Source organism: Aulostomus chinensis, chromosome 1 (genome assembly GCF_037954235.1).
Source record: "Aulostomus chinensis isolate RoL2024-O1b breed Wild chromosome 1, RoL_Achi_v1.0, whole genome shotgun sequence".
Classification (NCBI taxonomy): Eukaryota; Metazoa; Chordata; class Actinopteri; order Syngnathiformes; family Aulostomidae; genus Aulostomus; species Aulostomus chinensis.
Window position 1 is genome coordinate 7605363 of NC_141320.1, and position 26080 is coordinate 7631442.

The 26080-nt window shown below is 46.1% G+C and overlaps 2 protein-coding genes and 1 non-coding gene across 3 annotated transcripts; 2 read left to right on the forward strand and 1 right to left on the reverse strand.

The window, feature by feature from the left end:
* Positions 1-10191: 10191 nt before the first annotated feature.
* LOC147270210 (uncharacterized) lies at positions 10192-22567 on the forward strand. Its single transcript, XM_086205073.1, has 3 exons — positions 10192-10557; positions 11269-11445; positions 22353-22567. Exons 1-3 carry the CDS (start codon positions 10293-10295, stop codon positions 22565-22567), a joined length of 657 nt encoding a protein of 218 aa, XP_086061199.1. The 5' UTR covers positions 10192-10292.
* trnal-aag (transfer RNA leucine (anticodon AAG)) lies at positions 19510-19591 on the forward strand. Its single transcript has one exon. It is a non-coding gene; the product is annotated as a tRNA-Leu (tRNA).
* Positions 22568-24028: 1461 nt separating the features above from the next.
* LOC147270212 (E3 SUMO-protein ligase ZBED1-like) lies at positions 24029-25827 on the reverse strand. The gene is made up of 5 exons (XM_086205081.1): positions 25485-25827; positions 25137-25354; positions 24775-25020; positions 24413-24619; positions 24029-24193 (listed from the first exon to the last, which is right to left on the reverse strand). The coding sequence occupies exons 1-5, from the start codon at positions 25825-25827 to the stop codon at positions 24029-24031; spliced, it is 1179 nt and encodes a 392-aa protein (XP_086061207.1).
* Positions 25828-26080: the final 253 nt, after the last annotated feature.

Genomic DNA, 26080 nt, shown 5'->3' on the forward strand with positions numbered 1-26080 from the left:
TGCTTGGATCAACGTTGTGTCACCCAGGTCAAAGGTCATAGGTCCCCTCTGCTGAATGGTTTTGTCCATTCGTGATCACATCTGCTAGTCAGAATGTTCATTTCTAGAATGAGACCCTGTAGGAGAATGAGAGTTCAGTCCCTAGAACCAGAGGTAACCTGTACCGATGCTAAACATGTCAGCCCACCTACACTCACAGCCAGGGAGGTGCTGGCCACTGGGAGAAGTGGAATGATTCCCTAATGGCCGGTCCAGCCCAGGCCAACCAGGCAGTGGAGAAAAAAAGGTTGTTTTTAATGGGCTGATATAATTTCCAGTCTACAGGATCATCTTTTAACAAGGTAGCACCGTAGCAGCCTACAGAAGAACGACACAAGGACACCAACATGCACAGCATGCTGGGCCAGCCTGTCACACACGACTCAGTTAGCAGGAGTTAGCAACACAGTGTGAATGTCCCCTCAGCTTGGTCTTGTCTTGGTTCAGTTCAATGGTAACATGCTTCTGATGCCTGTCAATGGGAGTGTTCTTCACATTGACCATTGACAGTGACTCACACCTCAGGTTCCAGCCCTGGAATGACGATTCCTGAGATCCACTGATGCGTCAGGTCTTTGTTTCTTTCACTTCATGATCCTCATGGTGCCATCAAAAAATAACAACAAAAAAACACCTACACAGGAAATACTTAGCTCTCTGGCACACATAACGTCTGGACCAATATTAATATTAATATTTATATATAAAAAAGAATAAATGGCACACAAACAAGCAACCGGCGGCGCTCCCATGCCCCGGGTGCCTCCCTGAATTTTAACTACATTCTAGTCATCCACACCATCACATCTACACTCCCACGCACAACACACACCCTGCGCCCATGTTGGGATGGGGGGGCAGCTGGGGCGGGGAGTGAGTCCATTGCTGCCCCTTTTGCTAACTGCACTGCTGGCCTGGGGGCCTGACTGGTGTTCTTGGGATGGGTGCCTCCCAGTATGGTGGTTGGGCTGGGGTTGGTCGCAGGCCTTGCTGTTGTGTGGTGGATCCCTTGCTGGCGGTTTTACAGGGTCTGAGGTGCCCTGGACTGCGTCTGCATCGATGGAGTGCTCAGCCCCTGTAGGAGGAAGATGAGGATAGGATTGTTTTTTGTCTGGGGGTGGCGGTCCCGGATGTGGGTGCCTTCGGCTCACCCTGGAAGGTGGCCATAGGCCTCTTGGGTGAGTGGGGGGTCCTTTTTTCCTTTTTTGGGGGGGGGGGTTGCTGGCTGGTGTTGCCTTATAGCCTGAAGCTTGACCTGCTCCGGGGGAAAGGGGAGAACAGGGGACGGGTGGAGGGTATTGGGGTCAGGAGGTTGGGGGGTAGCTCTGTCTGGGGGCGGTGGGCCTGGTCGTTGTAGTGGGCTGTGGTTTGCCCCGTCTTGGCGTGGGGTGTGGGTGGGCCTCGATGCTGGCGGGGCTCCATCCCCCTGGGCTCAGCTCCTGCTGTGGGGGGGGGGGTGTGCCTGGTGGGCCCAGGGTCATCTCTCTGCCCCATCTCTCTGTGGGCTGCCTCCGGGTGGGGGTTGCTGCTCCTATGCTTTCCTGCGGGTCCTGGCATGGGTTGGGCCTGTGGCCTGGGGGGTGGGGGGGGGGCTTCCTGGGGCTCCCTGTGTTCAGGGGGTTTCTGGGTGCCCTGGTGGCTTGGTCCTGACCTGCCTGCTGTCCTGGACTGGGGGTGTGATGTTCTGGTCCCCCACATCAGCTACAGTCAGCTACCCACCTCATCCAAGACAAACCGTAGCACGCACACACACACACGCGCACACACACACCTGGTCTCAAAATACACGCCTCTCTGGCTACAAAGACAGGTTGGTAAGATGTGAGGGGGGGCTTTTTCTCGACATCGCTAACGTCTGTTGTTCTGTGTTGTAGAACTGTAATACTCTGAGAATAAATACCTGCTGGCTCTACTCTCTCTCTCTCTCTCTCTCTGGTCTATTTTTATAGTTTGTCTCTTGGTGACCAGTAGAATTTCCGATCGAATCCTCGATAAATCTCTGTTGTTATTGTTGCTACTGTTTTTGTTTGTTTGTTTTTCTCCTATTGTTGCCCCCCCCCTTGTCCTCCCTGTCCTGTCCCTGCTCTCTCTTCCTGTCCTCTCCTGAGTCTCAGTCCGGTAGCTTCATCAATGAACCAACACCATTCCTAATAAAGTTCAACACAGAAGGTGATAGGAGGAGTTTATCAGGTTCCTCCTTAGCAGAGTAGAACTGCTTCAGTCCAACATGGCACCAGGAACATGGATGCTGCTGCTGAACAGGACAGGGTAAAAACTACAAAAGAAGTCTGGACAACAATCCACAGAAAAACTAGTTTACCCTTTGATTTTGACCTTTGAATTTTTACATTTTACCTTTCAGACGTTCACACACAACCCGGAAATGGCTTTTTACACCTAAAATCCCCTAAAATGCTCTCTGAGGGCCTCTGCAGCTCCACTTCCTGGCTGAATGAGGGGCCCAGCAGGTCCCTGCGGGGACTGACCTGCTCTGTCCAGCCTGACTCGGAGCTTCAGCACGGCATCGAGCAGCAACCTCTGCCGGCGGTTCTCCCGCTCGTACTCCGCCACGGTTTCCTCCAGCAGAGCCACGATCTGCTCCGCGGCCGCCGCCAGCCGCTCGGTGAGCAGCGCTCTCAGCACCGGGACTCCAGCCGCTGAGTCTCCTTCTCCCAGCTGCAGCAGGAAGTCTTCAGCGGCGGCGAGGATCCGCTCCTGGACCGACACCCGCAGCAGCTGCGCGGCGCACATGTTGAGGTTCTACTGGCGCCACTCAGCCTTCAGGAGACAAAGACCGAGGCCGGGGGTTCACGGACTCCTCCTTCTTTCCTTGTTGTTTGAAACGTCCCGCGTCTTCGTCTCGTTCTGTGAAGCGCGTATTGATTACGTATGTGGTGACGTCCGAAGCCTCGCCAGCCGGCAGTGACCACGTGACTGATTCAGGACCTGCTTCTTCATGACAGGTGAGACTGAGGGCTCCCAGGAGTTGCAGGTAGGTGCTGCCCCCTAGTGACCCAATGGAGAACAACATGTAATGACATGAACGTTCTACATTTTTCCATTTCTTGAGGCCGTTACATAAAAATATGAAGTTGATCCAAGTCAGAAACCTTCAAACTGGATGTGAGTCCAGTTGTTTCAAGTAGAGTCAATGGTGACACCCCAGTAGTTTGTAGTCTGCTGGGTGTCATAGAATGTTTGCTAGTGAATGAAACGTGGCAGCCCTGCACCAACTGCTCAGAGTCCATGTTGCATGGGTGGACTGCATGTTTGTGTTCCGTCGTCTGTCTTGGAAGCCTCGTCTGGTTCTTCCTCCACAGAACTCTTTGCTCACAGGACATTCCAGTCTGTTCATGACAGATGTGGTTTTCCAGGTCATGGAATGATTCACAGGGAATTGTTTTTGGGAGGCAGCGTCCTGGAGGGTTTGGTTTGCTCTCCGTTTCCTCAGTGATTAAATAGAAACCAACCTTTGACATGACAGTGCAGTGTTGCTGATGTTTGTGTCAAGTAAGTTGCATGGAACAAACAGCACTGCAAACTGGGTTTCAGCTGGAGGTTCAGAGGAAAGTAGAGAAGTCTTCCAGGAGCCTGGAGCTCTGTGGTGGGTTGGAGCTGAACTAGAGAGGATTGATGGTGGAGGACCAGGAACACGTCACTGGAACCAGAACCACACTGCAAGCCAGTTTGCTCTCTTGCTTCCTTCCAAACGTTCAAATGTTCCATTAGAAGTGGAACCTTCCTGTCTCACTTTACTGAGACCCAATGAGGGTGTGGCTAATCTGAACAGATCAGACCAGCGTTGACTGCACACTCCAAACATCTTATTAGGAAGGGGTGGTGAACACAAACATGCTAACTTCCTTAGCGCGAGCCAGAGACCAGTCAGTTTACAGTCCAGCCCTCATTTGGTCTCAAGCTTTTGGTTTGTGAGTGAAAGAAGAATGGAATCCAATGTTGTTGAGGAAGTCAAATCAGCTGAAACTCAAACATTTCTGTTTTAATGGAGAAACTCCTGGTAAAATCTGGTTTTACCATCAAAAATAATCTAAATGTTCTTTTCACCTTCAAACAAACTTTCCTTTCCCCGTGAACAATGAGCATAAATCAGCGGCAGCCATGTTTTAGGAATGTTCGTACTGTGTAGTGACCAGTGAGGAGAGGCTGTTACCATGGGGACAATGTTTACTTTGTCCTGTCCTGTGTAGGAGGAGGGATTTACCTGTGGCTGAGCATCGAAGGCAGCTTCAAGGAACCAGAAATGCCCTTATTTGGACATGACTTGGTTCAAGGATTCCCCTGAAATTCAAGGCCTTGAATGGGAAAGTTGTTACAAACCTGGTAACTTAAACAACAAACCAGTCAAACCACAGTTACCAGTTTAAACTTCAGACTTGGAGGTTCATGTTCATGATCGACTTCCAAAACTTGACTTCAGAATTCTTTGAACCCAGAATTTTTTTACTCTTTGATTTCAGAATTTTGTCTTTGATGTCATTGTGACACAATGGACCAAACCTCTAGATTTGATATTCTACTGCCCTCTGGTGGTGAGGCAGTGGGGATGCAGGTGATCTGCTGGTCTGGTTGAACGTGAGTGGACAGAAACCTTGTTGAGGTGACTGGGAGTTCCTGACTGTGGTGAGCTGCCTTGCTCCTCCTCAGGTCTTCATGGTGGCTTTCTGCTGGACTGTTGTTGAAGGGAACATGGCATCCTATCATTTTCAGCTCTGACATGTGGACAGTGGACAGATGTGACATCATCATGGTCTCACTGCCTGCTTTGTTCATGGATCAATGGAACATTGTGTTGGAACCTTTATTGTAGAACTGCTATGAGCTGAGAGCTCAGTGTTGTTGGAACAACGCAGCTCCACATGGGACTGATGTGATGAAGAGGTTTTTATTGAGCTGAAGCTGGAGAGCAACAATCAAAATGGAGCAGCAAACATTCTGATGGCAACGTTTACAGAGGAAAACGTCACATCAACTGCCATCAACTAAAGCTTCTCTGTTCAGTCATGAAGATGAAGAACAAAGAAACCCCACACATTCCAATCTCCCTGATTCAGCTGCTGGTAGAATGGACTTGTAGCAGATTGAGTCGTTGAACAGATAGACAACATGGGTCCTCTGAGATGAAGCTGCTTGATGGTTGTGTGTGTGTCTCCTCAGAGTCCAGAGGTCAGGTCACCGTGACTCAGCCTGCAGCAGTGAGATCTGCTCCAGGAGCCTCCGTCTCCCTCCCATGTTCAACCAGTCAGGATGTTTATAGTGGGAACCGTTTATCCTGGTACCAGCAGAGAGAAGGAGAACCTCCTAAACTTCTCATTTACTGGGCCACCTCGAGAGCATCAGGGATTCCAGCTCGTTTTTCAGGCAGTGGATCAAACTCTGGCTTCACTCTGACCATCAGTGGAGTTCAGGCTGAAGATGCAGCCGTTTATCACTGTCAGAGTCTTCACAGCATCAACAGTCAGGGGGTGTTCACACTGTGAAAAACCATCGTACAAAAACCTCCCTCAGTCACACTGAAGTGAAACTGAACTGACTGCTGCAGCTGGGAGCTGCTGACACACACACACACACACACACACACACACACACACACACACACACACACACACACACACACACAGGCTTGATGAGAAGAACTAGAACTAGAAGAACTAGGATTCAGATTTTCTGCTGATGACGCTGTGATCTTCATCCCCAATTCTTCATCCTGATTGTGGTCCTTCATCAGATTAGCAGCTTCTCTCTGATGATGTCACTCACATCAACTTTGCTTCTGCTTGGATTTTCAATGAACTTCAAGAAAAACCAGCAGCAGCAGCAGGGAGGGACGACTGGACCCTGCAGAGAGAGACTGATCAGCTCTAAAAGGGACAGGAGGCTGAGACTTCTGCTGCTCGTCCTCACACGACTCTGCTGAGGAGACTTGGAGGAAACTCGTCTTCGGTCGCTCATTTCTCTCTGAGCTCAGTAACCATAGCAACCGAGAGGCATCGCTGCTGGACCGTGACAACAGACGGTTTCAGAACTAAAGATAAGAAGAAGAGAGAACTCACCGTTCCTAAGTTTCAACAGCCAAAATAAAAGCAGCTTTGGAAAGTTTGAAAAACCACCAGAATGAACACTTGTTGGTTCATCTGGTTTGGTTTCACTGAAGCCAAACACAAGATCCAGATTCTCATGATCTTTGTGTCTGCCTTGACCAATGGTGTGAGAGAGAGAGAGATTTTTAATTTTTTAAAATCCATTTTATTTGCTGCTCTTATATATTAAAGCATTTCACTGTGTACTTTGAATGATCACATTCTCAACAAAATCACCCTTCCTTTCAATCAAAAGATCAGTTTATAGACACTCATGCTGAACGATACACACATGGACCTACACAGACATGAACGTATGTACACACACACACACACACACACACACACACACACACACACACACACACACACACATTTTATCTTCAGCAGGTTCACCAACAACAGCTTGTCGTCTTCCACAGGACTCAGGACTCTCTGGTGGCACCACACATTTCTAAATGAGTCCAAATCTCCTGATATTTGATGAAAGCTGAAGTCCAGCTGGATCCTGGATCCTGGATCTGATGAGTTCCACACACAGGAACAGAACCCACCCTCCTCCTTCAGCTCACATACACCACCATCTTGGCCTGGACCGGCACAAAGAATACTTTTTACTTTTGAGAGTGAGGTTCCCATACATGGAAATCTAATATTTATTATACTGCAGTATATTTTCCAATATACTTTGATGTCTAAACTCTGACTCTGATGTCATTGGTGTTGACTGAATTCTACCCCCTGACAGACTGGGAAGGCTCCTATTGGTGATGTCATCATAAATATATGAGGGTCTTGTTTCAGTGTCAGGAACCAATCAGAGCAGCCTCCTCCTGACTAAACAGCTCCACTCATCAAGCCCCTGACCCCAGACTCTTCTTGGTGAACTGATCAGAGATCAGATTAGTAGAGAAGCAGTGACACAAAGGGAAACTTCCTCATTCCCTGAACGCAGCTTCATCAAACAGAGCAATGCTAACTGGTCACCTGCAGTAGTGATGTCATCAGGACAGGAAGTTGATCAGACATGGGAACTTTGACTCAGATCAACCAGGGAGGGAGGAGTTCTCAGAGTCTGATTGTGCTGATGAATCATCAGAACTCTCCATCACGCCGTGACGAGGACATCTCAGTGTCAAATCTGTCATTTCCTGTTGCCAGTAGGTGGCGCTGTGGTCACTACTACTACAGGAGTTGCAGGTAGGTGCTGCCCCCTAGTGACCCAGTGGAGAACAACATGTAATGACATGAACGTTCTCCATTTTTTCAATTCTTGACTTCATTCATCCTCAAACTTCTTCAAGCTGGAAGAGAGTGAGATCATTTAAAGTAGAGAGTCAATAATCAGCATCTCATCACTCATTTGTTCTCTGGTGGTGACCTCACGACTCAGCAGTGTGACATCACACATTTCGCTGATGTCATCCTCAAGTGTGTCACTCAGTTCATGCAGCCTTCATTGTTTTATTTTATTATTTCCTTTCACTTTGATCTTCACAAAGACAAAGTGCATCTGATGGAGGCACCGCTGATAGAGTGGAATGTTTCCATGTTGCCATGACAACGTGAGGCCCCTCACCTCCTCTGTTCCTTCTGCCGGTCGGCGTCAGAAGAGCAAGATGGCTGCTTCTCCATCTGGGTGGATGAGCAGCTCCTCCCATCTCAGGCAGACGCTCCCTGGCTGCATGTCAGCAGCTCCTCAAAGCTCCTTCTGGTTTCTTTGCTCTCCTGATGCTGCGCTGGTGGATTTGTCCACCTCTCATTCTCCAGAGTTCTCAGCCTCATGTTCTCTCCCTCCTGTTCCAGCTCCTCCAAGTTTCCAGTGGAAGTTTGGCTTTTGTTTGCTACTTTGTCTTTTCTCCCCTGTTGGTGCTTTGAGTTCCTTTGTTGTTCTTTGTCTTTTCATCATTCAAGCCTCCTTTTGTTGAACGCTCCTCTCCCCCGTCTGTATTTGGGTCCTGTTCTCCTCCACTTTGGCCAAGAAGGCGGCCCAACAAGAGTCACCAGTGATGTCACAGCTCCTGGATGCCCCGCCCCTTCATCTGGTGCAGGTTGTGTGATGTCACTGAATCCCACTCAGACCAAACCAGTCAGAGATCAGTGTGTTTGTGTCAGTGATGTCATCGCTGCTGACATCACAGCCCTCCATCCACACACGCCAGACTGAGGCGGAGGAGGTGATGTTGGGGTTTTCAAGGTCTTCGTCATGAGTGGGAGGGGCTGAGCTGGTGAATGATCAGCTGACCAGGTCTGGGCTCAGTTCAGATGTTGAGCCACTGCTGACTGCCATTTGCCTGAGGAAGACCCAACGTTCCCCTCAAGAAATGGAGGGCAGTTTTTAGTGCAGCGTTCATTCTGGTTGGAGTTTTCCTTTCCTTTGCCCTGCACCTCTCTGGTGGGGAGGTGCTCCCTGTTGACGAGGACTCAGTGGAGAAGACTGGACCAGGACCTTCACTGGTTCAAGGAGCACCGAGGCAAAGGGAGGCCCAGACCAGCAGCCAGGGTGACCAGTTTGAAAAGCTGCTCCTCTTCCATGCTGACTTGTTGGTGTCTCCTCTTTTATTCCTGAGTGATTTTAATCTCAGCTCTCTGAACCTGAATGGAGCAGAACCAGGAAATCATTGCAGGAAATCATGGAGGAGAAATGAATGAATGAGACTTCCAGTCAAACTGAGACAAACGTCCAGGTTTGGTCATCAAAGATATCTGACATTCATCAGTAGACTGACAAAGATGCTCATTATTATTGCAGCAGATTAAACTAGAGAATAAAGAGGGTCTCACTTTGGAAAAAATATTGCAGGATATTTTTGTTTTATCAGAGAGGCTTTAATGTCTGTCTTTGATGTCTAAACTCTGACTCTGATGTCATTGGTGGTGACTGAATTCTACCCCCTGACAGACTGAAGGCTCATATTGGTGATGCAGGTAGGTGCTGCCCCCTAGTGACCCAATGGAGAACGACATGTAATGACATGAAGATTCTACATTTTTCCACTTGTGAGATAAAAATACCTCACAGCAAGAAGGTTCAGGGTTCCAGTCCCGGCTGGAGCACAGGGTCTTTCTGTGTGAGTCTCCATGTTCTCTCTGTTCCTGTGTGGGTTCTCTCTGGTTCTCCAGCTTCCTCCCACAGTCCAAAGACATCAAGAGAGGACGAGGCTGATTGATACTCTAAATTGACTGTAGGTGTGACTGTGAGAGTGAATGGTTGTCTGTCTCTATGTGTTGGTCCTGTGATGGACTGGTGACCTGTCCAGGGTGAACCCTGCCTCTCACCTCTAGACTCTGCGATAGGCTCCACCCCCATGACCCTTATCAGGAATAAGAGGAAGACAATGGATGGATGGATGTTGGAAACGACTGCAATACCGAATATAAATATTCTAGTTCCATACATGGGAACCTGGTTCTTCTGTTCTTTAACATCCTCCAATAGGAATGGACCGTCTATGACAAAGTATCAATAAATCTATCAAGGAGGAAGAAGAATTCTGATCAAAGAACTGAAGTCAATCTGGAGATCAGTTGATCTCTGGAAGGAGGAGGAGGCATCCTGTGCTTTTATCTCTCTGTTCATGTTTCCTGCTGTGTGTGTGTGTGTGTGTGTGTGTGTGTGTGTGTGTGTGTGTGTGTGTGTCCCAGCTGCAGCAGTCAGTTCAGGTTCCTTCAGTGTGACTGAGGGAGGTTTCTGTCCGATGGTTTCTCCCAGTGTGAACACAGCCTGACTGCTGATGCTGTGCCGACTCTGACAGTGGTTCAGTTTTTCTCAGTGGCTTTGTTGCTGCTCTCAGATCAGAATGAAAGTTCTCTCAACTCTGAGTTCAGCCTCCACAACATCGAGTCACTTGTTTCTCCTTCCTTTGATCAAATAGCGAACGCTTTTGGAGGAGGAGGGAGGAAACCACGGCGTTTCACTGCTTTACATTTAGAATCTCACGCCAAGCCGGAGAAGCAGGTCCTGAATCAGTCACGTGGTCACTGCCGGCTGGCGAGGCTTCGGACGTCACCACATACGTCATCAATACGCGCTTCACAAAAGGAGAAGAAGACGTGGGAAGCTTTGACCACAACAAGGAAAGAAGGAGAAGTCCGTGAACCCCCGGCCTCGGTCTTTGTCTCCTGAAGGCTGAGTGGCGCCGGTAGAACCTCAACATGTGCGCCGCGCAGCTACTGCGGGTGTCGGTCCAGGAGCGGATCCTCGCCGCCGCTGAAGACTTCCTGCTGCAGCTGGGAGAAGGAGACTCAGCGGCTGGAGTCCCGGTGCTGAGAGCGCTGCTCACCGAACGGCTGGCGGCGGCCGCGGAGCAGATCGTGGCTCTGCTGGAGGAAACCGTGGCGGAGTACGAGCGGGAGAACCGCCGGCAGAGGTTGCTGCTCGATGCCGTGCTGAAGCCCCGAGTCAGGCTGGACAGAGCAGGTGAGTCCCCCCACACTGACCAGGAGAGCTGAGAAACCGCACTCCTGCTAGGAAGTGTCTCTGGTCTGGTTGTGTCCGTAATCCGGGTCATTGTGTTCAGACCGTCTGAGCCGGAGTGGAAAAACGTAGAAGTGTTTAATAGTCTACGGCTATTCGGTGTTGTTGGAGCCTTAAAACCTCACCTGGCTCGGGACACGCTGGGCGCCATCTTGGCTGCTTCCTGACCAACAAGTAGATGGCGCTGTTTGGTTTCCAGGATGCGTCACTGCCAGTTCTACTACTTTTGAGTATTTGTATGGAAGTAAAAACAAAACTAAGAAACATGGAGAAACACCTCATAGGTTACACGTTACAAATTTTGTCTCAGCCAGAGTTTTCCTCAATTACTGGAAAGGAAAGACACATTTCTTTTTGACGTCACTCACCTCTGGTTCTAGTGACTGACCTCTCATTCTAGAAATGAACATTCTGACTAGCAGATGTGATCATGAATGGACAAAACCATTGAGCAGAGGGGACCTTTGACCTTTGACCTGGGTGACCCAACATTGATCCAAGCATCTGAAGCCAGCGTTTCTGTTCCCAGTTTGCTGACTGGTCGTCAGTAGCAGGACGTCTCTTTTCATTGAGTTGATTTCTGTTTCTGTCTGTTGCTCCGCTGTTTCAGAGTCAAATGAAGAGATTTCTGATGTTGCTGTTTGTGTCCTGCAGATGTGGAGCAGCTGCTGGTGATTAAAGAAGAGGTTCCCCCTGAGCTGCAGGACCCAGAGCCCCCCCACATTAAAGAGGAGTGGGAGGAGCTCTGGACCAGTGAGGAGGGAGGGCAGCTTCAAGGGCAGCAGGAGGCTGATATCACCACGTTCCCCTTCACTCTGGTCCCTGTGAAGAGTGAAGGGGACGAAGAGAAACCTCAGTTCCCACAGCTTCACCAGAGTCTAACTGAGGAGAACTTGAAAGAAGAGTCTCTGAGCAGCAGCCCAATTCATCCTCTGAAAACAGAAGCTGATGGAGAAGAGAGTGGAGGACCAGAACCAGAACCAGCCAGCAAGGTAGATCCAGATCCACTTGTACAACCCCAGACTGAAGACCAGATGTCAGACTCTTCTGAAGCTGAGCCTGAAGTCAGTGAGGATGATTGGGTCAGACCTGATAACACGGTCACCTCTGAGCACAAGGAACCCTTTGGTTCAAGGAGGAATTTGCTTCAGAAATTGAGCCCAGGACAGGAAGTGACTCATTGCAGCTCAAAAGAGCAAAAAGTAAAGACTGAAAGAGGATCAGAGATCATCAGGAACGTGACCTCTGGTCCTTCTAAATCTGAGACAGAAGTCAGTGAGGATGAGCGTCCCTTTAGGTGCTCAACATGCAGTAAAGGTTTTAGTAACAGAAGGAGTTTGGTTATACACATTAGAACACACACTGGGGAGAAACCGTTCCCCTGCTCAGTTTGTAGAAAAAGATTCTCAGTTCAGGGACATCTGAAAACACACATGAGAACACACACGGGTGAGAAACCATTCCCCTGCTCAATTTGTGGGAAAAAATTCTCAGTTCAGGGACATCTCAGAATACACATGAGAACACACTCTGGGGAGAAACCATTCCCATGCTCAGTTTGTGGCACAAGATTTTCAGTTAAGGCATATCTTAAATCACACATGAGAACACACACTGGGGAGAGACCATTCCCCTGCTCAGTTTGTGACAAAAGGTTCTCAGAAAAGATATGTCTGAAAAGACACATGAGAACACACACTGGGGAGAGACCATTCCCCTGCTCAGTTTGTGACAAAAGGTTCTCAGAAAATAAATGTCTGAAAAGACACATGAGAACACACACTGGGGAGAAACCACTTGGCTTGATGTAGTTCCGAAGCATGACAAGAGTGGGAGATGTGGGTTGAAGGCCAAATAATGATTTTATTTCACGAAAAATAAACAACTGGACATCAAAATTGAAACTAAGCGAGTAACATGATGTCGTTAGTAGAGTCAGAACACACAGGATGAATTTTCATAGTGAAGGTCTTCTTCTTCTTCTACAGCTGAATTAAAGTGTAAATAGCCTGTCTAGAATTCTTCACAATAAACAATTTAGTTGAAGATGCTTTTTTTGAAAGTATTTTATTTTGTAAGGGCTTCAGGTAGCCTGCACTTCCTGCCTCTTGTTATCCTTTTGTCCTTCAGTCAGCAGCAGTGCAGGAGTCACTGAAGATGTAAGTTGCTTTTATAATGTTGCAAACTGACGTCATGAGACTGAGAACCTTTTACTTTGTGTTCAGCAGTGTTAGAAGTGTGTTTGCACTCTGAAAATGATCGTTTTAGTTCCTGTTTATTTCAGAAATTAGCATTAAAAGGAGCTAATTGTTAGCTTGTGCTCGGTGGATGTTGGGTTCATATTCAGCTAACTTGGTAAGTGTTGTGAGGAGATGTGTTCATACTGTCAAGAGCTAATATTCAAGTGCATACATTTATTTACAGTGTTTACATTTATACATATGTGTGTATTTATGTGGAGTAAATTATTGTTTTACTGCTGTTTAGTTAGAAAAGGAGATACTTATTTTAACTTGAAGTATTTTTTCTATTATTTATTGCAGATACTCTGTACTCTGTGCTATGCCACTAAAGTCACTTCAGTAAAGTCCACTCAACACATCTGATGACTGTTTGTGTTCTCTGACCAGAACCCTGTGGTGGTCATCACGTTATTAATCCAACTTCAGAACTGGAAGATTCATCACAGCCTTTCACACACCTTTAACTGTCCTCATAAACTTGACTTTTAATAAACTTTCTGTCCTCTTTTAAAGTTCTCAGTGCTTCTCTTTAGTTTACATGTAGAGCCTCTACTTGTATCACCACGAAGTGTTTTAATATTTTGAGTGGATGTTATTGTGATGACTCGTCTGTTTATCTGCTGCCCCTACAGCCTGCGTTGGGAGCTAGTTAGTGGTATGCACTGAAACAGGGTTACATTTGGATGCTATAAAACCAAATCCCTGCAATCGTTCAAAATCATAATTATAATAGAAGAACACACCTTAAGTTTGCTTTTGTGCCTAAATTTTCCTTTTAGAGCTTTAAAGTGAGGGGAAGGATTTAAACTCTATTCTGTATCTCACTGGAAGCCAGTGCAATGAAGCTAACACAGGGTGATGTGGTCTCTCTTCCTAGTTCCTGTCATTACATGAGCAGCTGCATTCTGGAGCAGCTGCAGAGTCTTTAACCACTTGTTAGTGCAGCCTGATTATAAAGAACTACAATAGTCCAGCCTAGAAGGAACAAATGCATGGAGGAGTTTTTCATGTCACTGTGAGACAGAATGTTTCTCATTTTTGAGATGTGTAGATGAAAAAATCACTTTTGAAATTTGTTTAATGTGGGAATTGAAGTACAAATCCTGATCAAATAGAACTCCTAGGTTCTTAACAGTGCTGCTGGAGGCTGAAGTGATGCCATCCAGAGCAGTGACATCACTAGACCATGGGTCTCTACTTGTAGTTTAGACAACTGTTTGCCTTCATCCAGCTTTATTGATAAATATAACTGAGTATCATCTGTGAAACAGTGGAAATTTATGGACTGTTTTCCAATTATATGACCTAAAGGAAGCATATATAAAGTGAAGAGTATCGGCCCCAGCACTGAACCTTGAGGAACACCGTGTTTAACTTTGGTTTGTATAGAAGATTTATCTTTAACATCTACAAACTGAAATCAACCTGATGAATACGATTGAAACCAGTTTAATGTTCCCTGAATGCCAACTTAGAGTTCAGGTCTGTGTAGCAGGATTTGATGGTCAGCTGTGTCACAGGCAGCACTGAGGTCTAACAGGACCAGAACAGACTCAAAGCCATCATCTGATGAAATTAAAGGTGTTAGTCATTTCTACAGTGCTGTCTCTGTGCTGGGCTGGGCTCTAAAACCAGACTGAAACCCTCAAATCAACTCTTGTTATGGAGGAAGTCACTCAGCTGATTAGCAGCTGCTTTCTCCAGGATTTTAGAGAGGAGGGGAGGTTAGCTATCAGGCCATAGTTGGCTAGAACCTCGGGGTCTAGAGGAGGCTTCTGAAGCAGTGGTTTAATGACAGCTCCCTTCAAGGACTGTGGTTCATGTCCTGTTACTACAGACAGAGGAATCAGATTGAATAAAGAGGTGCTCACTGAGGGAAGACTTCCTGAAGCAGCCAATTAGGAATCAATCTAAGAAACCCCCCCTGCTCCAGACAGAGAAGGGGTACCTGCCGAGTCTCAACAGCAACCCCCCCCCCCCAAGCCCCCTCCCCAAAGATCATCACGCGTACGGGAGTGCTGTGATTGGGCCGCTGTGGTGCTCTGTCTGTCTGTGACCTCAGGTGCCACTCCTGACTGCGCACGGTGCTGAAAGTTTGAGATTCCAACAGACATGTCCGGGTAAAAGAGGACGTCTGGTCCCCCATCAGATCTAGTTCACCTGATTCTGATCATTCAAAAAATCACATGGTTGGCCCCGATTTCTGATCACGTGAATGGATCAGGACATCTTTTTGACTGTAGGCCAAAGGTTGTTATGACAATGATGATGTGTCCCAAAAAAAAAATGTATATTTTTTGAAGATTGCAGTTTGTAACAAAATTAGTATTATTTTATTTTGAAAAGCCAAAATAAAAAGTTGTGCTGACAAAGAGAGCAGTGTGTGTTTTAAATGTGAACCAAACAAGATGCCTGAATGTTTTTGAAAACTGCACTTTGGAATAGAAAATTAAAATGATTTTATTTTGAAAAAAATACAAACCTCATTTGTGCTGACAAGGAGAGCAGTATGTGATTCAAATGTTAATAAAAGAATAAGCCTAAATATTTTTGAAGACTACAGTTTGCAACAAATTTTGAATGATTTTATTTTGAAAAGCCCAAAAGAATTTTGTGCTGACAAAGAGACCAGTGTGTGATTTAAATGTGAAATGAAGAATAAATATTTTTGAAGACAATTCACATGGCTCTGTGCCGAATCGAATCAAAATGTCATTGAGTTTTTAACTGTACTGGGTCACAACTGGCCCAAGTCCGTTCCAGATCAGTAATCTATATTGTTGCCGGTATTGGGCCATTGTGAATAAAGACCCCGGTGCAGATCTGGCAAACGGGTCTGCACCAAATCTCATCCACAGTCTAGAGCAGATCTGCTGCAGTGTTGCTGTCTGGGAACTGTCAGCTCCAATGGAAGCACATGGGGAGGCTGTCTCCCCTCCTGGTCCAGACTGTTTCCCCTCCTGGTCCAGCCTGCCTCCCCTCCTGGTCCAGACTGTCAAACACAGGCTGGTCACATCCAAACTAAAACTCCCACACCTTCAAAAAACACACCACTGAATTCCTGACACAAATCCCTATAAAATGATGATGGTACATTCCACTGTTGGACAACATCTGGGGTTTAGGACACTTTTTCACATGAAAAACTCTAAAAACCTGCTCTGCTCTCCCCTCTGACACAGGGGGAGAGAGCAGCGGGGGAGGGGCGCTTCAAGCCTCGACTCTCCCCTCTGCACTCTCACTTTATGTCAGCGGGGGAGGGGCGCTTCAAGCCTCAACTCTCCCCTCTGCACTCTCACTTTATGTCAGCGGGGGAGGGGCGCTTCAAGCCTCGACTCTCCCCTCTGCACTCTCACTTTACGTCAGAGGGGGAGGGGCGCTTCGAGCTTCGACTCCCCCCTCTGCACTCTCACTTTACGTCAGCGGGGGAGGGGCGCTTCGAGCCTCGACTCTCCCCTCTGCACTCTCACTTTACGTCAGCGGGGGAGGGGCGCTTCAAGCCTCGACTCTCCCCTCTGCACTCTCACTTTACGTCAGCGGGGGAGGGGCGCTTCGAGCCTGTAGACAAATTTATATACTGTATATATTTGCTTAAACTGTAGTTAAATTTATACATACATTCACTTAAAATAGAGTGTTGGACACACAAGGCAGTTGTAACAAAGATGTTTCTGTGGCAGTTCCCAAAGAGGTAGGAAAGGTTCCAACTCTGTATTTAGTTCATCAATGTATTTCTTTAGTGTTAGTAGCGGTACCGGGATCTCCTGCTTATGCATCCCAGGCAGAATCGATGACTTAGCTGCAAGTCACCTTATTTGACCTTGTGAACATCTGGAAGTAGTAAAAGGTGTTTTACAGAGGGGTCCCACACCAGACACCAGACAAACTGTCCAGTTGAACAACAAACACTAGTCAGTAGGAATGTTGCTGCTGGGACCCTGATTCAAACCAGGGTTGCTGCAGCCACAACACAGAGGACTGACCACTAGAGGATCAGTGCCTCCTGGAGGCTGAGGTTGGAGCTGCTATGTCTTTGTCTCACTGAGAGATCAAAGACAATTGGAGTCCACAAAGAAATCATTGAGAAATCAAGGAGAGATCAAAGAAAGAATTCTAAGATCAAACACAGAACTCTGAGATCAAAGACAATTGGAGTCCACAAAGAAATCATTGAGAAATCAAGGTGAGATCAAAGAAAGAACTCTAAGATCAAACACAGAACTCTGAGATCAAAGGTTGAAGTTCCCCAAGGTTCAGTTTTAGCTCAGACCCTCTTTAATATCTCTGTACTGCCACTTGTCATCAGGAGACTCAGTATGAACCTCCAAAGTTCTGCTGGTGTCACTCAGCAGGACATCTCAGTGTCTCCTGGTGACTCAGTACCAGGTGATGTCCTCTTACCTTTAGAAATCCGGCCATGGAGGCAGAGAACTTTCTCAGCTCAGTCAGGACAAAACTGAGGTCTTAATTGTTGGTCCTGAAGCTCAGAGAGAAACTGAATGCTAAACTTCAAACACGAGCACTTGAGGCCTCTCAACACTGGTCTCATCTTGGATTCAGGTCTTAGTTCTGAACCTCTCATCAGAAACAGAACCAAACCAGCATTTTATCATCCTCAGAATGTTGTGGGAGTCCAGCTGTCATGATGACAAAGATGGATTTGGACTGTGACCCAACGACTCAGGTCCTGACACCAGCAGACCCCTCACCACCTGCAGCCTTTTTCCAGCTCCACCAAACCCACCATTCACTGCCTCCTCATCATCTGGGCATCAAAAGCAGCTCAGACCTGCTGCAGCTCAGAGACCTCAGCCATTTTTAGGATGTCTCCATGATTCTCCTTCACAGGATTTTCATTCAGAAACAAGAGAACTGTCAAAGACCACAACAGTTTTCAGCTTGCTGCTAAACAGTACTTCAACTACCATTCCACTGTGTAATGGCAGTGACTGATGTGTACTATATGCAGTACTAATCAAGTACAGCCCTGACTGCTACTTTATCTCCAGTGCTAGGAAGGATCAGAATGTTGAAATGGACCCAGCAGGAAGAGAATCTCAAGTCATGGCAACTTTACTGAGCAGCACTCAGTTAAGTTCAGGAAACACCAGACATTTTTACCACCTGTCAATGAAGTAGTCAGTAAAATAAATACTACACTGAACAGTAGTGGAGGGAGAGCAGAGCTGGAAATAAGACCTTACTGGGAGGGAATGAATCTGAAACAAGCAGAACCAGGACACAGCCTCAGCTTTCTGTCATTTTCTGTCTCAAATACTTGACAAGTTCCAACTTGGTCCAAAACCTGCTCACCTCTCTGGGGTCAAGTGTGTCTTCACCGTCTGACCAAACTTCATCAGTGGCGCTCCCTCCATGACAGTCGAATGTGTGAGTGTGATTTCCTCAAATCAACTCTGGGCAGTGTTGATTGGAAGAAGAAAAAAAAGTCAATAAAAAAGTTGACCAAAGTCTGGTGCTTTTTCAGTTTTCAGTCAGTGAGTAATGTTCTATTCATTTATGTCACTCTATCTCACATTGATACAGAGAGTTGATTTTAATCTTTTCAATCATGTGACCATCATCATAACAGCTGTTGACCTTGTTTGAACTGTTTGATGGTGCTAAATCTTGCCAGCTTGCTAACAGTAACTAGCTCATGTTAGCTAGCTCGCTAATATTATTTTCCAATTTCAGGCCTAAATTTGGGATTGACTGTTGAAATTGTTCACCTCACCTTTGTAACACAAGGTTTTGTATTGATGATGTCATTGTTATTGCCTTTCTGATTCTTTACATTCATTAAATGTTTGCTAGCCTGCTCTTGCAGTGAATTCCATCCATAGACATCTATTCATACTGCATTGACTGCTAAGGCTCGCTACAGCAGTGTGCCTACAGGGCGGCCATCTTGGAACAGGGCTACTTGCTCCTCCATTGCATCTGGAGATATTTGTTTCCTGTAGGGTTTCTTCGTGTATGTGTGGTGTACCTGCTTTCCCAGAGGACTGCCATCTTTGTTCTGTGGGCTGACATGTTTTAGTGTCAGCACAGGTCATAGCGCTGAGACTGAACTCTCATTCTCCTCCAAGTATTATTTCCACCTCACACTCCTGCAGATATTCAAGTGAACAGGGAACACAAATTTATGCTCAACTTCTCCTGTGTATTCATCCACAGTCACTAAACAACAACCAAACCAAACAAAAGGGGTTTGCTAGCATGGCGATCAGCTGTAGTTCACCATCTTATCCAGGTCACATGACTCAGGATTAGCGTGGCCGTCTGGCAACCAAAGGGTGGCTGGTTTGATCCTCACTTTCTCCAGTGACCATGTCAAAGTGTCCTTGAGTAAGATACTGAACCCCTAAATACTTCTGATGAGTAGGTTGGCTCCTTGCATGGCAGCCTTCAGCATCAGTGTGTGAGTGTGTGTGAATGAGAGGACATTGTTCAGCTCCTTGAGTGCTGCTGAGGTAGAAAGGCTCTGTACAAACTGAGTCCTTTTACCATTTCTTTCCTGCTTCTAGCAGCGCTGTTGTCACTTCCTGTGACCGTGGGAGGAAAGGGGTCCCCCTTCAGAATCAGTTTGATATCATTATTACTTCCTCTTCAACATGCCTTTAGCAGACCAACTCAGAGAACAGCTCAGTGAGGTAGTGTGGCCGAGCGGTCTAAGGCGCTGGATTAAGGCTCCAGTCTCTGAGGAGGCGTGGGTTCAAATCCCACCACTGCCATCATGTCCCAGGTCACTGGAGAGGTGTGGCAGGTCTTTAACTGCCTCTCCTCTCTCTTCCACTGGTATCTTCAAACCTGTGACCAAATGAAGAACCCTCCTCTGAGTCCACAGACCTGAGCATTGCTGCTCTGACTACCAGGTTACCTCCTGGTTATCAGGGTGAAGTCAATGGGGAGGTAGTCAGTTGTTCCTTTGTTTTTTGACAGAGGCTTCATTGTGAATTAAATAATTTTAATTCTTTACTTGAAGTTTCACGCTGTTTCGACTAAAAAAGGCCAGTTCCTGGAGAAGATCTTCTAGGGGTCCAAGTTAAAGCGGTGCCCCAGCTGGCACCAGGCGCTGACCCAGGTCCTCCATGAGAGATACTGTCAGTTCTGTTCTGCCCTGCTCACAACCACAGGCTGGTGTTGAGGCCTGCAGCAACCAGGGCCCCAGTCACCAAGAGTATAAAGGCTGGTCATTGTGGCAGTGGGAGGAGTCAAAATGAAGACAGACCAATGTGAGCAGGACGTTCCTGGAGAAGTCAGAAGAACTTGACCATGTTTCCTACAGTACCCAGGAGGCCTGGTAGTTGTTGAAGGAAGCTCCAAAAGCAAAGAGCAGACAGCAGGACATCAAAAGAAAAGATCCAGACACTAAAACTACAAGTAGAAACAAGAAGAAATACTAAAAGCTTTGGAAAGATACTACAAGGTTGGATATACATTATTATATACACTACTATTCTCATTGACTCCTAAAGAGGGACAGGAAACATTAGAATGTGGATCAGATCAGCTGATTTCAGTGTTGAGTCCATCCGTCCATCCACTTTCTGTTCTTATCCTTTAAGGGTCATGGGGGGGGGGGGGGGCGATCCCAGGTGACATTGTTCAAGAGGCAGGGTTCACCCTGGACAGGTCAGAATTCCTGATGATGTCATCAGGGCTTTGACAGTAGCTAGAATTCTGTCTTTGATCTCAGGAGGACATGAAAGAAACCCAATTGAGGAAAGTAGAGGAGAACATTCAGCTTCATTAGAAACACTTGAACTGTTGAACAGTAGAATTTGTTTGAAACAGTTTACAACACTGAGTGACAGGATTGAAGAGGGAAGAGTTTTCTACTTTAAATTTAATTCTAACTTCAAAGTCAAGTCAAGTCAATTTTATTTATTTTGTGCCAAATCCCAACAGAAGTTATCTCATGACACTTTACAAGTTTATCTAATGAGACAGGTACCCTGGAAGGTATCACCTTGGCCCCCAGCACCACCCTAAGGAACCTAGGAGTTCTCTTTGATCAGGATCTGTCCTTTAATGCCCACATGAAGCAAATTTCTGGGCTTCTCTCTCCTCCTCTCTGTCCTCCTATATTTGTCATACATAAATCATACTCATAACCCTGCCTGGCCTCTTTTCATGGCACCAAACCAGCAGGTGGCCGCCCTGACCAGAGGTCTGCTGACACTTCAGTCCACATCAACACCTGTCAAGTGTCTCATGTGGCTGGATTTTCTGATTTAATCTGCCATGTGAACGTTGAACCATGGATGAAACTGAAGCAGCAAACACTGCAAAGGAACAAAAGACAATACTGAAGATGTACGAGTACACTGAAGTGCCTGTACTTTACTTGAGGAAGAAGGTTGAATCGATGCCTGCACTGTAAAAAAAAAACGGTAAAAAGTCTGGCAGCAGAGATTCCAGACGGTACCGTAAAATTACAGTAATGAACTGTTCCTCAAAATTACATGGAAGAAACTGTAAAATACACAGCAGCTTTCACAGTCCCAACTGATGAAATTACAGTCCATTTAGTGTTGATAAATGTGCATTCAACTGCAGGAAAACAGGCCCATCATGGAAAAACACATGAAGAACAAGGACCTTTCAGGTTCTTCTCTAAGTTCAGGGCTCTTACTGGTTCATTTATGAAACAAACCAGTCTATGAGCAGAAATTTCCCGTTAAAAAAGTTCATTTGACAGTGGAAAAGCAAGCATAGTGCATCAAAATAGCCAAGTTTAAGGTCAATCACTGTCAATTGAAGCTATTTAGTTGTTACTTTATGAAACTGAGCCAACTTTCTACAGTGATTTCCTGTTAGATTCTGGTTTCTCCAAGTATAAAAACTACAACAATGGATAAACACAGAATCTGTACTTTGAACAATAGAGAATTTCTGCATATTGACAGTATCAGTCCATCACTTTAGAGGATTGGAATGGTAAAAACATCATTGGACATTGGAAAACTCAGCATCGTACATCAAAATCCATGAACAACAGCTCCATTCAAACAGAAGCTCTGTAATTGTAGTGTTAAAGTGAAGTTCTGGAATGTTCCATTTCATCTACAGGGATTTCCCATTAAAGTACAGGTTTTACTACATTCAGTGTTCAAACATGAACCTTCAATGAAACACAAAGGTCTGTAAATGTGTGGCATTGAACAGTCATTTCAGTGAATTGTGAACAAATATTTCTTGTTAAAAATGTTCACTTTACAGTGGAAAAACCAGCAGAGTGTCAGAACATGAAGTGACGCCACATTCAAGGCAACCTGGCAAAGTAGGAATGCAGCCATTATTTTATACAACTGTCCGATGAAGTGTTTGACTGTCAAAATAGTGGTTTTGATGTGGAGAAAAGGAACTGATGTAGAAATACTTGAAGGAAAGGCTCAGTATTTGAACTCTGGGCCCAAGCGTCATGTTGTCAGTGACTTTCTCCATGATGAGAAACCACAGCTTTGCTCGGTCCCTGCTCCGCCTGTCCAGCAACACCAGGAAGGCCTAAAACTCTCCTACAAGGGCAGAAGGTCTTTGAAAACTACGACAAAGGTTTTCTCAATCACGACACTCAGGGCTACCACACCAGTGTCAGTGTGTTCTCTTGGAAAGCCAAGCTTTCTGTCAACAGTTGTGTGCTTCTGGAGAGGAACAGAGACACCAACACTACCTTCTTAGCTGCTGTTTGGTCCACAGGAACCTGAAGAATCCAGAAATAACTGACAACAAAAAGGTTGCTTTTGTTTTGAAGTCTTTTCCGAGCTGACCTCCAGGCATCAGTGTGGTTCCACTGAGCGTTGCATCTACAACAACATTCATCAGAGGTTTCAGAGACGGTCATGTGGCCATGCATACGCCCTCCTCCTCCCGTGGGACTGGACGGGCGGAGCAGGGAGCCAGCAAAATTCTAGTTCCTGCTAACAGCGATCGTGACAAAGACCACGTCATTGTCCAAACACCAAACGGTTCCTTTAATGAGAGGCTACATTCAAAGATACATTTCTTCATAGGAACACAATCAGACATTTTAAAAAGGAATGAACCCGTTTTTCAAAATAAAGGTTTAAAGATGTTCAAATGTTGAGTTACTGCAAAAATACCCAAAGTACTTCATACTGACTACTAATCTCCACCTTCATTTCTGAAATGTTGAGATGCTCCAGAACTCAAACACATCACAAGTTGCTTTGAAAGCAAATCTTTTCCCATTCCCAGTGTTGAGCTGCCATCTAAGGGTTTCCATGAGCGATCAGTGGCATTAAAGTACGAGTGTAGGATTTTTAGCAGGTACCATGAATGCTAACACATAGAGAACCAGGTCATTACTTCCACCAGAGATTCATCAGTATTTGTTGTTTATTCTGCAGTATAATTTCATTTTAGTAACTCATAGGGGTGCCACGATACACTAATTTCACGGTACGGTACGAAACACGATATGGAGGTCACGATAACGATACGATACAATATTAAAGAAATGTTTTTTTAAGCTAATTTTTTGGAATATATTTTATTTAAAAGATACAAAATATTAAACAAAAGTGCTTTTGCCATATTTTTCAATTTAGTTACACTTTATGTAACAGGCAAGCCTGGCCAACCATTATGAATAAACTTGACACAAGTAGCTCACAAACTTAACTAAAAGCATGCATCATCAGTTTCTTCTTTCCTTAAAAGTAAAATTATTTTGCTACAAACTCAGCTGAATAGTGTGTCTTCCAGAAATTGAACAAGTACAACAAAAAATAAATTAACTGTTACTATGAAACGTCCAAAACTCAAAATGCCAACATATCAATTAGCAGTAGGCTGATCAATGATCAATGATCACTTATTATCAGTAGGCTTTGTTAAAGCTCATCACAGAGCTAAGGGTATCAAGCCACATGCCCCAGCCTCGTCAGGAGGGAGGACCACATTCTTCTTGAGGAATACTAGCACGTCCACATTTTCTGGCAGCAGTTGGGATCTTTGGGCAGTAACGATGTCCCCTGCAGTAGAAAATACACGTTCACTTGGAACTGAGGTAGCAGGGATGGAAAGATAAGCTTTCGCAAGACGAGACAGCAAAGGACACTGAAAACAGTTCTCTTTCCACCACTTCAAGGGGCAACTGGTGAGTGGGATGGATGCCTCTCTTCTGTACATGCCAATCTCTCTCTCTACTCCCTCTCTGAACAGTTCTTCTGGCACAGCAGAAAATGAGTCCCCAAGTAGATCTTCAAGTGCTGTCTTCTTGGAAGCAGGCTCTTCCAGTTGCAGCCCAGCCCCCTGTCCTTCATCTGGCGGATCTTCACCAGCTGCTCCCCTGGCATTAGTCTCCTCATCTGTGGTCTAAGAGTAGAAAGACTGGCATCAGTGCATGATCCTTCCTTTAGACAAGCAACAAAGCCCCCCTCCTCAACACACATTTACTCTGAAACTGTCTCGAAACACACACACACACACACACACACACACACACACACACACACACACACACACACACACACGATTAACCAACAAAGGAATTGTGGAGGATGAAAAGAAGAAAGACATGGGCCTACCAGATTTACTGTTTCCTGGATCCTGAGGAAGACAGCCTCACGCTGGTCGTGGTTTAGCTGAGGTAGACCTCGAAACCTGGGGTCCAGCGCTGTGCACTCCAGCAGACGGTCATACACATCCCCCCTGTATCTTTCTGAGATATTGTTGAGGATTTCTCTCTTTGTTTCAGCTATGGCAGGGGAATCATCTGGGTGTGGCGCCATGCTCTGTTAGAAAAACAATAAATAACAATTTGCTTTAGTTGTAGCACTTACAATATGAACACAAAGCATTGAAACAGACAAAGCAAAAATAAGAACAGGGAAAACAGGTAAAGAACAATATAAAAAGCAGTGGTAGTATTCATTTAAATTAGGCCTACCTGTTCGATCATGCTTTTGAGTGGCACAATAAGAGACACGGTGGGAGTCTTCTCGTCACACATGACCACAGTAGCAGTTTTGAGGGGTTTGAGGAGTTTCACCAGGTCTTCAGCAAGTGAGAAGTCTCTTCTGTCCAGGGTATTGACGTCCCGGGCGTTGCGTTTGATCTCAGGGCTGGTGAGAGTTGCTCCAATGGCGGCTTGCTGCTCCAGATATCTTTCCAACATGTCCAGGCTGGAGTTCCACTGAGTTGGTACATCCGTGATCAGCTTGCGCGATGGCAGCTGTAACTGCTTCTGTTTGGACTCCAACGCGGCCTCAGCAGGGGGACTCTTGTGGAAAAAGTACTCACGCGCCTCACTCTCCCGAGTAAACGGCTGATGGGCCCAACACGAAGGCCAGCCTGAGATGCCAGATTGGCGCTATGTGCAAAGCACTTGATGTGGAGCTCAAAGCCCGCCTCGCGCACAGCCACATCCATATTGCGAGCGTTGTCAGTGACGATTGCGATCACATGGTTTGCCCTCTGAAGTTCCCATTCAGCAAGGGCTTTCCACGGGCCGTCTACAATGTTGACGCCTATCAGTAAATACGTACGTTTACTATTTAAATAGCACCTGTCAAGGAAAACGTAACAAAGTGCTTCACAAAGCAATTTTCACAAAACAAGAATAATCTGCATTAACCAGCAGTACTGCATCAGACCTACCTGTGTGGGACTCGGAGATGGGACGCGTTTGGAGCACATTTTCCATTTCCCAGTCGTTGTTGATACCGTGTGCTGTGATTGTGATGTAGCTCTTTGTGCTTCTTGAAGTCCAGCCGTTCGTTGTAATCGCGATGCTTTCTGTCTCTTGAAGGGACTGTTTGACTCTGGCCTTCCTCTCTTCATAGATTTTAGGGACTACTTTAGTGCTAAAATGCGTACGTGATGGGACAGTGTATTTCAGGTCCATCCTCCTGAGTAAACGCCTGACCGACGGATCTTCCACAATAGAAAATGGTCTCTTACCATATGCGATCATGTAGCCAATATCCCGTGTAATTGCCATCGCTCTTGGACTTGATGGTGGAAGTTGAGGGGCAAATCTGGTTGTCAGCGTCGTCTGGCCTTTGGGGAGTGATGCTCTGTTTGCAGTAGCAGGCGCTAATTTAATTTCTCTGTGGTGGCGCTGCATATGACTGCATGTTGGACATGTTAGAAAGGGTGTACGGCAAATCGTCTTGCAAAGTTTGCAGATCGTTCCTGTTTTGTCTGCAACTCGTTCTCCATTTTTCTTCTCAACTGGGAAACCGAAATGGTGC

Excerpts from the sequence above, each read along its gene's own strand:
- LOC147270210 (XM_086205073.1), top strand. The coding sequence starts at position 10,293 with ATGTGCGCCGCGCAGCTACTGCGGGTGTCGGTCCAGGAGCGGATCCTC. Across the intron at positions 10,558-11,268 it reads AGTCAGGCTGGACAGAGCAG|ATGTGGAGCAGCTGCTGGTG; the intron begins GTGAGTCCCCCC and ends TGTGTCCTGCAG. Across the intron at positions 11,446-22,352 it reads CACTCTGGTCCCTGTGAAGA|CAACACCAGGAAGGCCTAAA; the intron begins GTGAAGGGGACG and ends CCGCCTGTCCAG.
- LOC147270212 (XM_086205081.1), bottom strand. The coding sequence starts at position 25,827 with ATGGCAATTACACGGGATATTGGCTACATGATCGCATATGGTAAGAGA. Across the intron at positions 25,355-25,484 it reads CATCTCCGAGTCCCACACAG|GCGTCAACATTGTAGACGGC; the intron begins GTAGGTCTGATG and ends ATTTACTGATAG. Across the intron at positions 24,194-24,412 it reads TCCAGGAAACAGTAAATCTG|ATGAGGAGACTAATGCCAGG; the intron begins GTAGGCCCATGT and ends CTTAGACCACAG.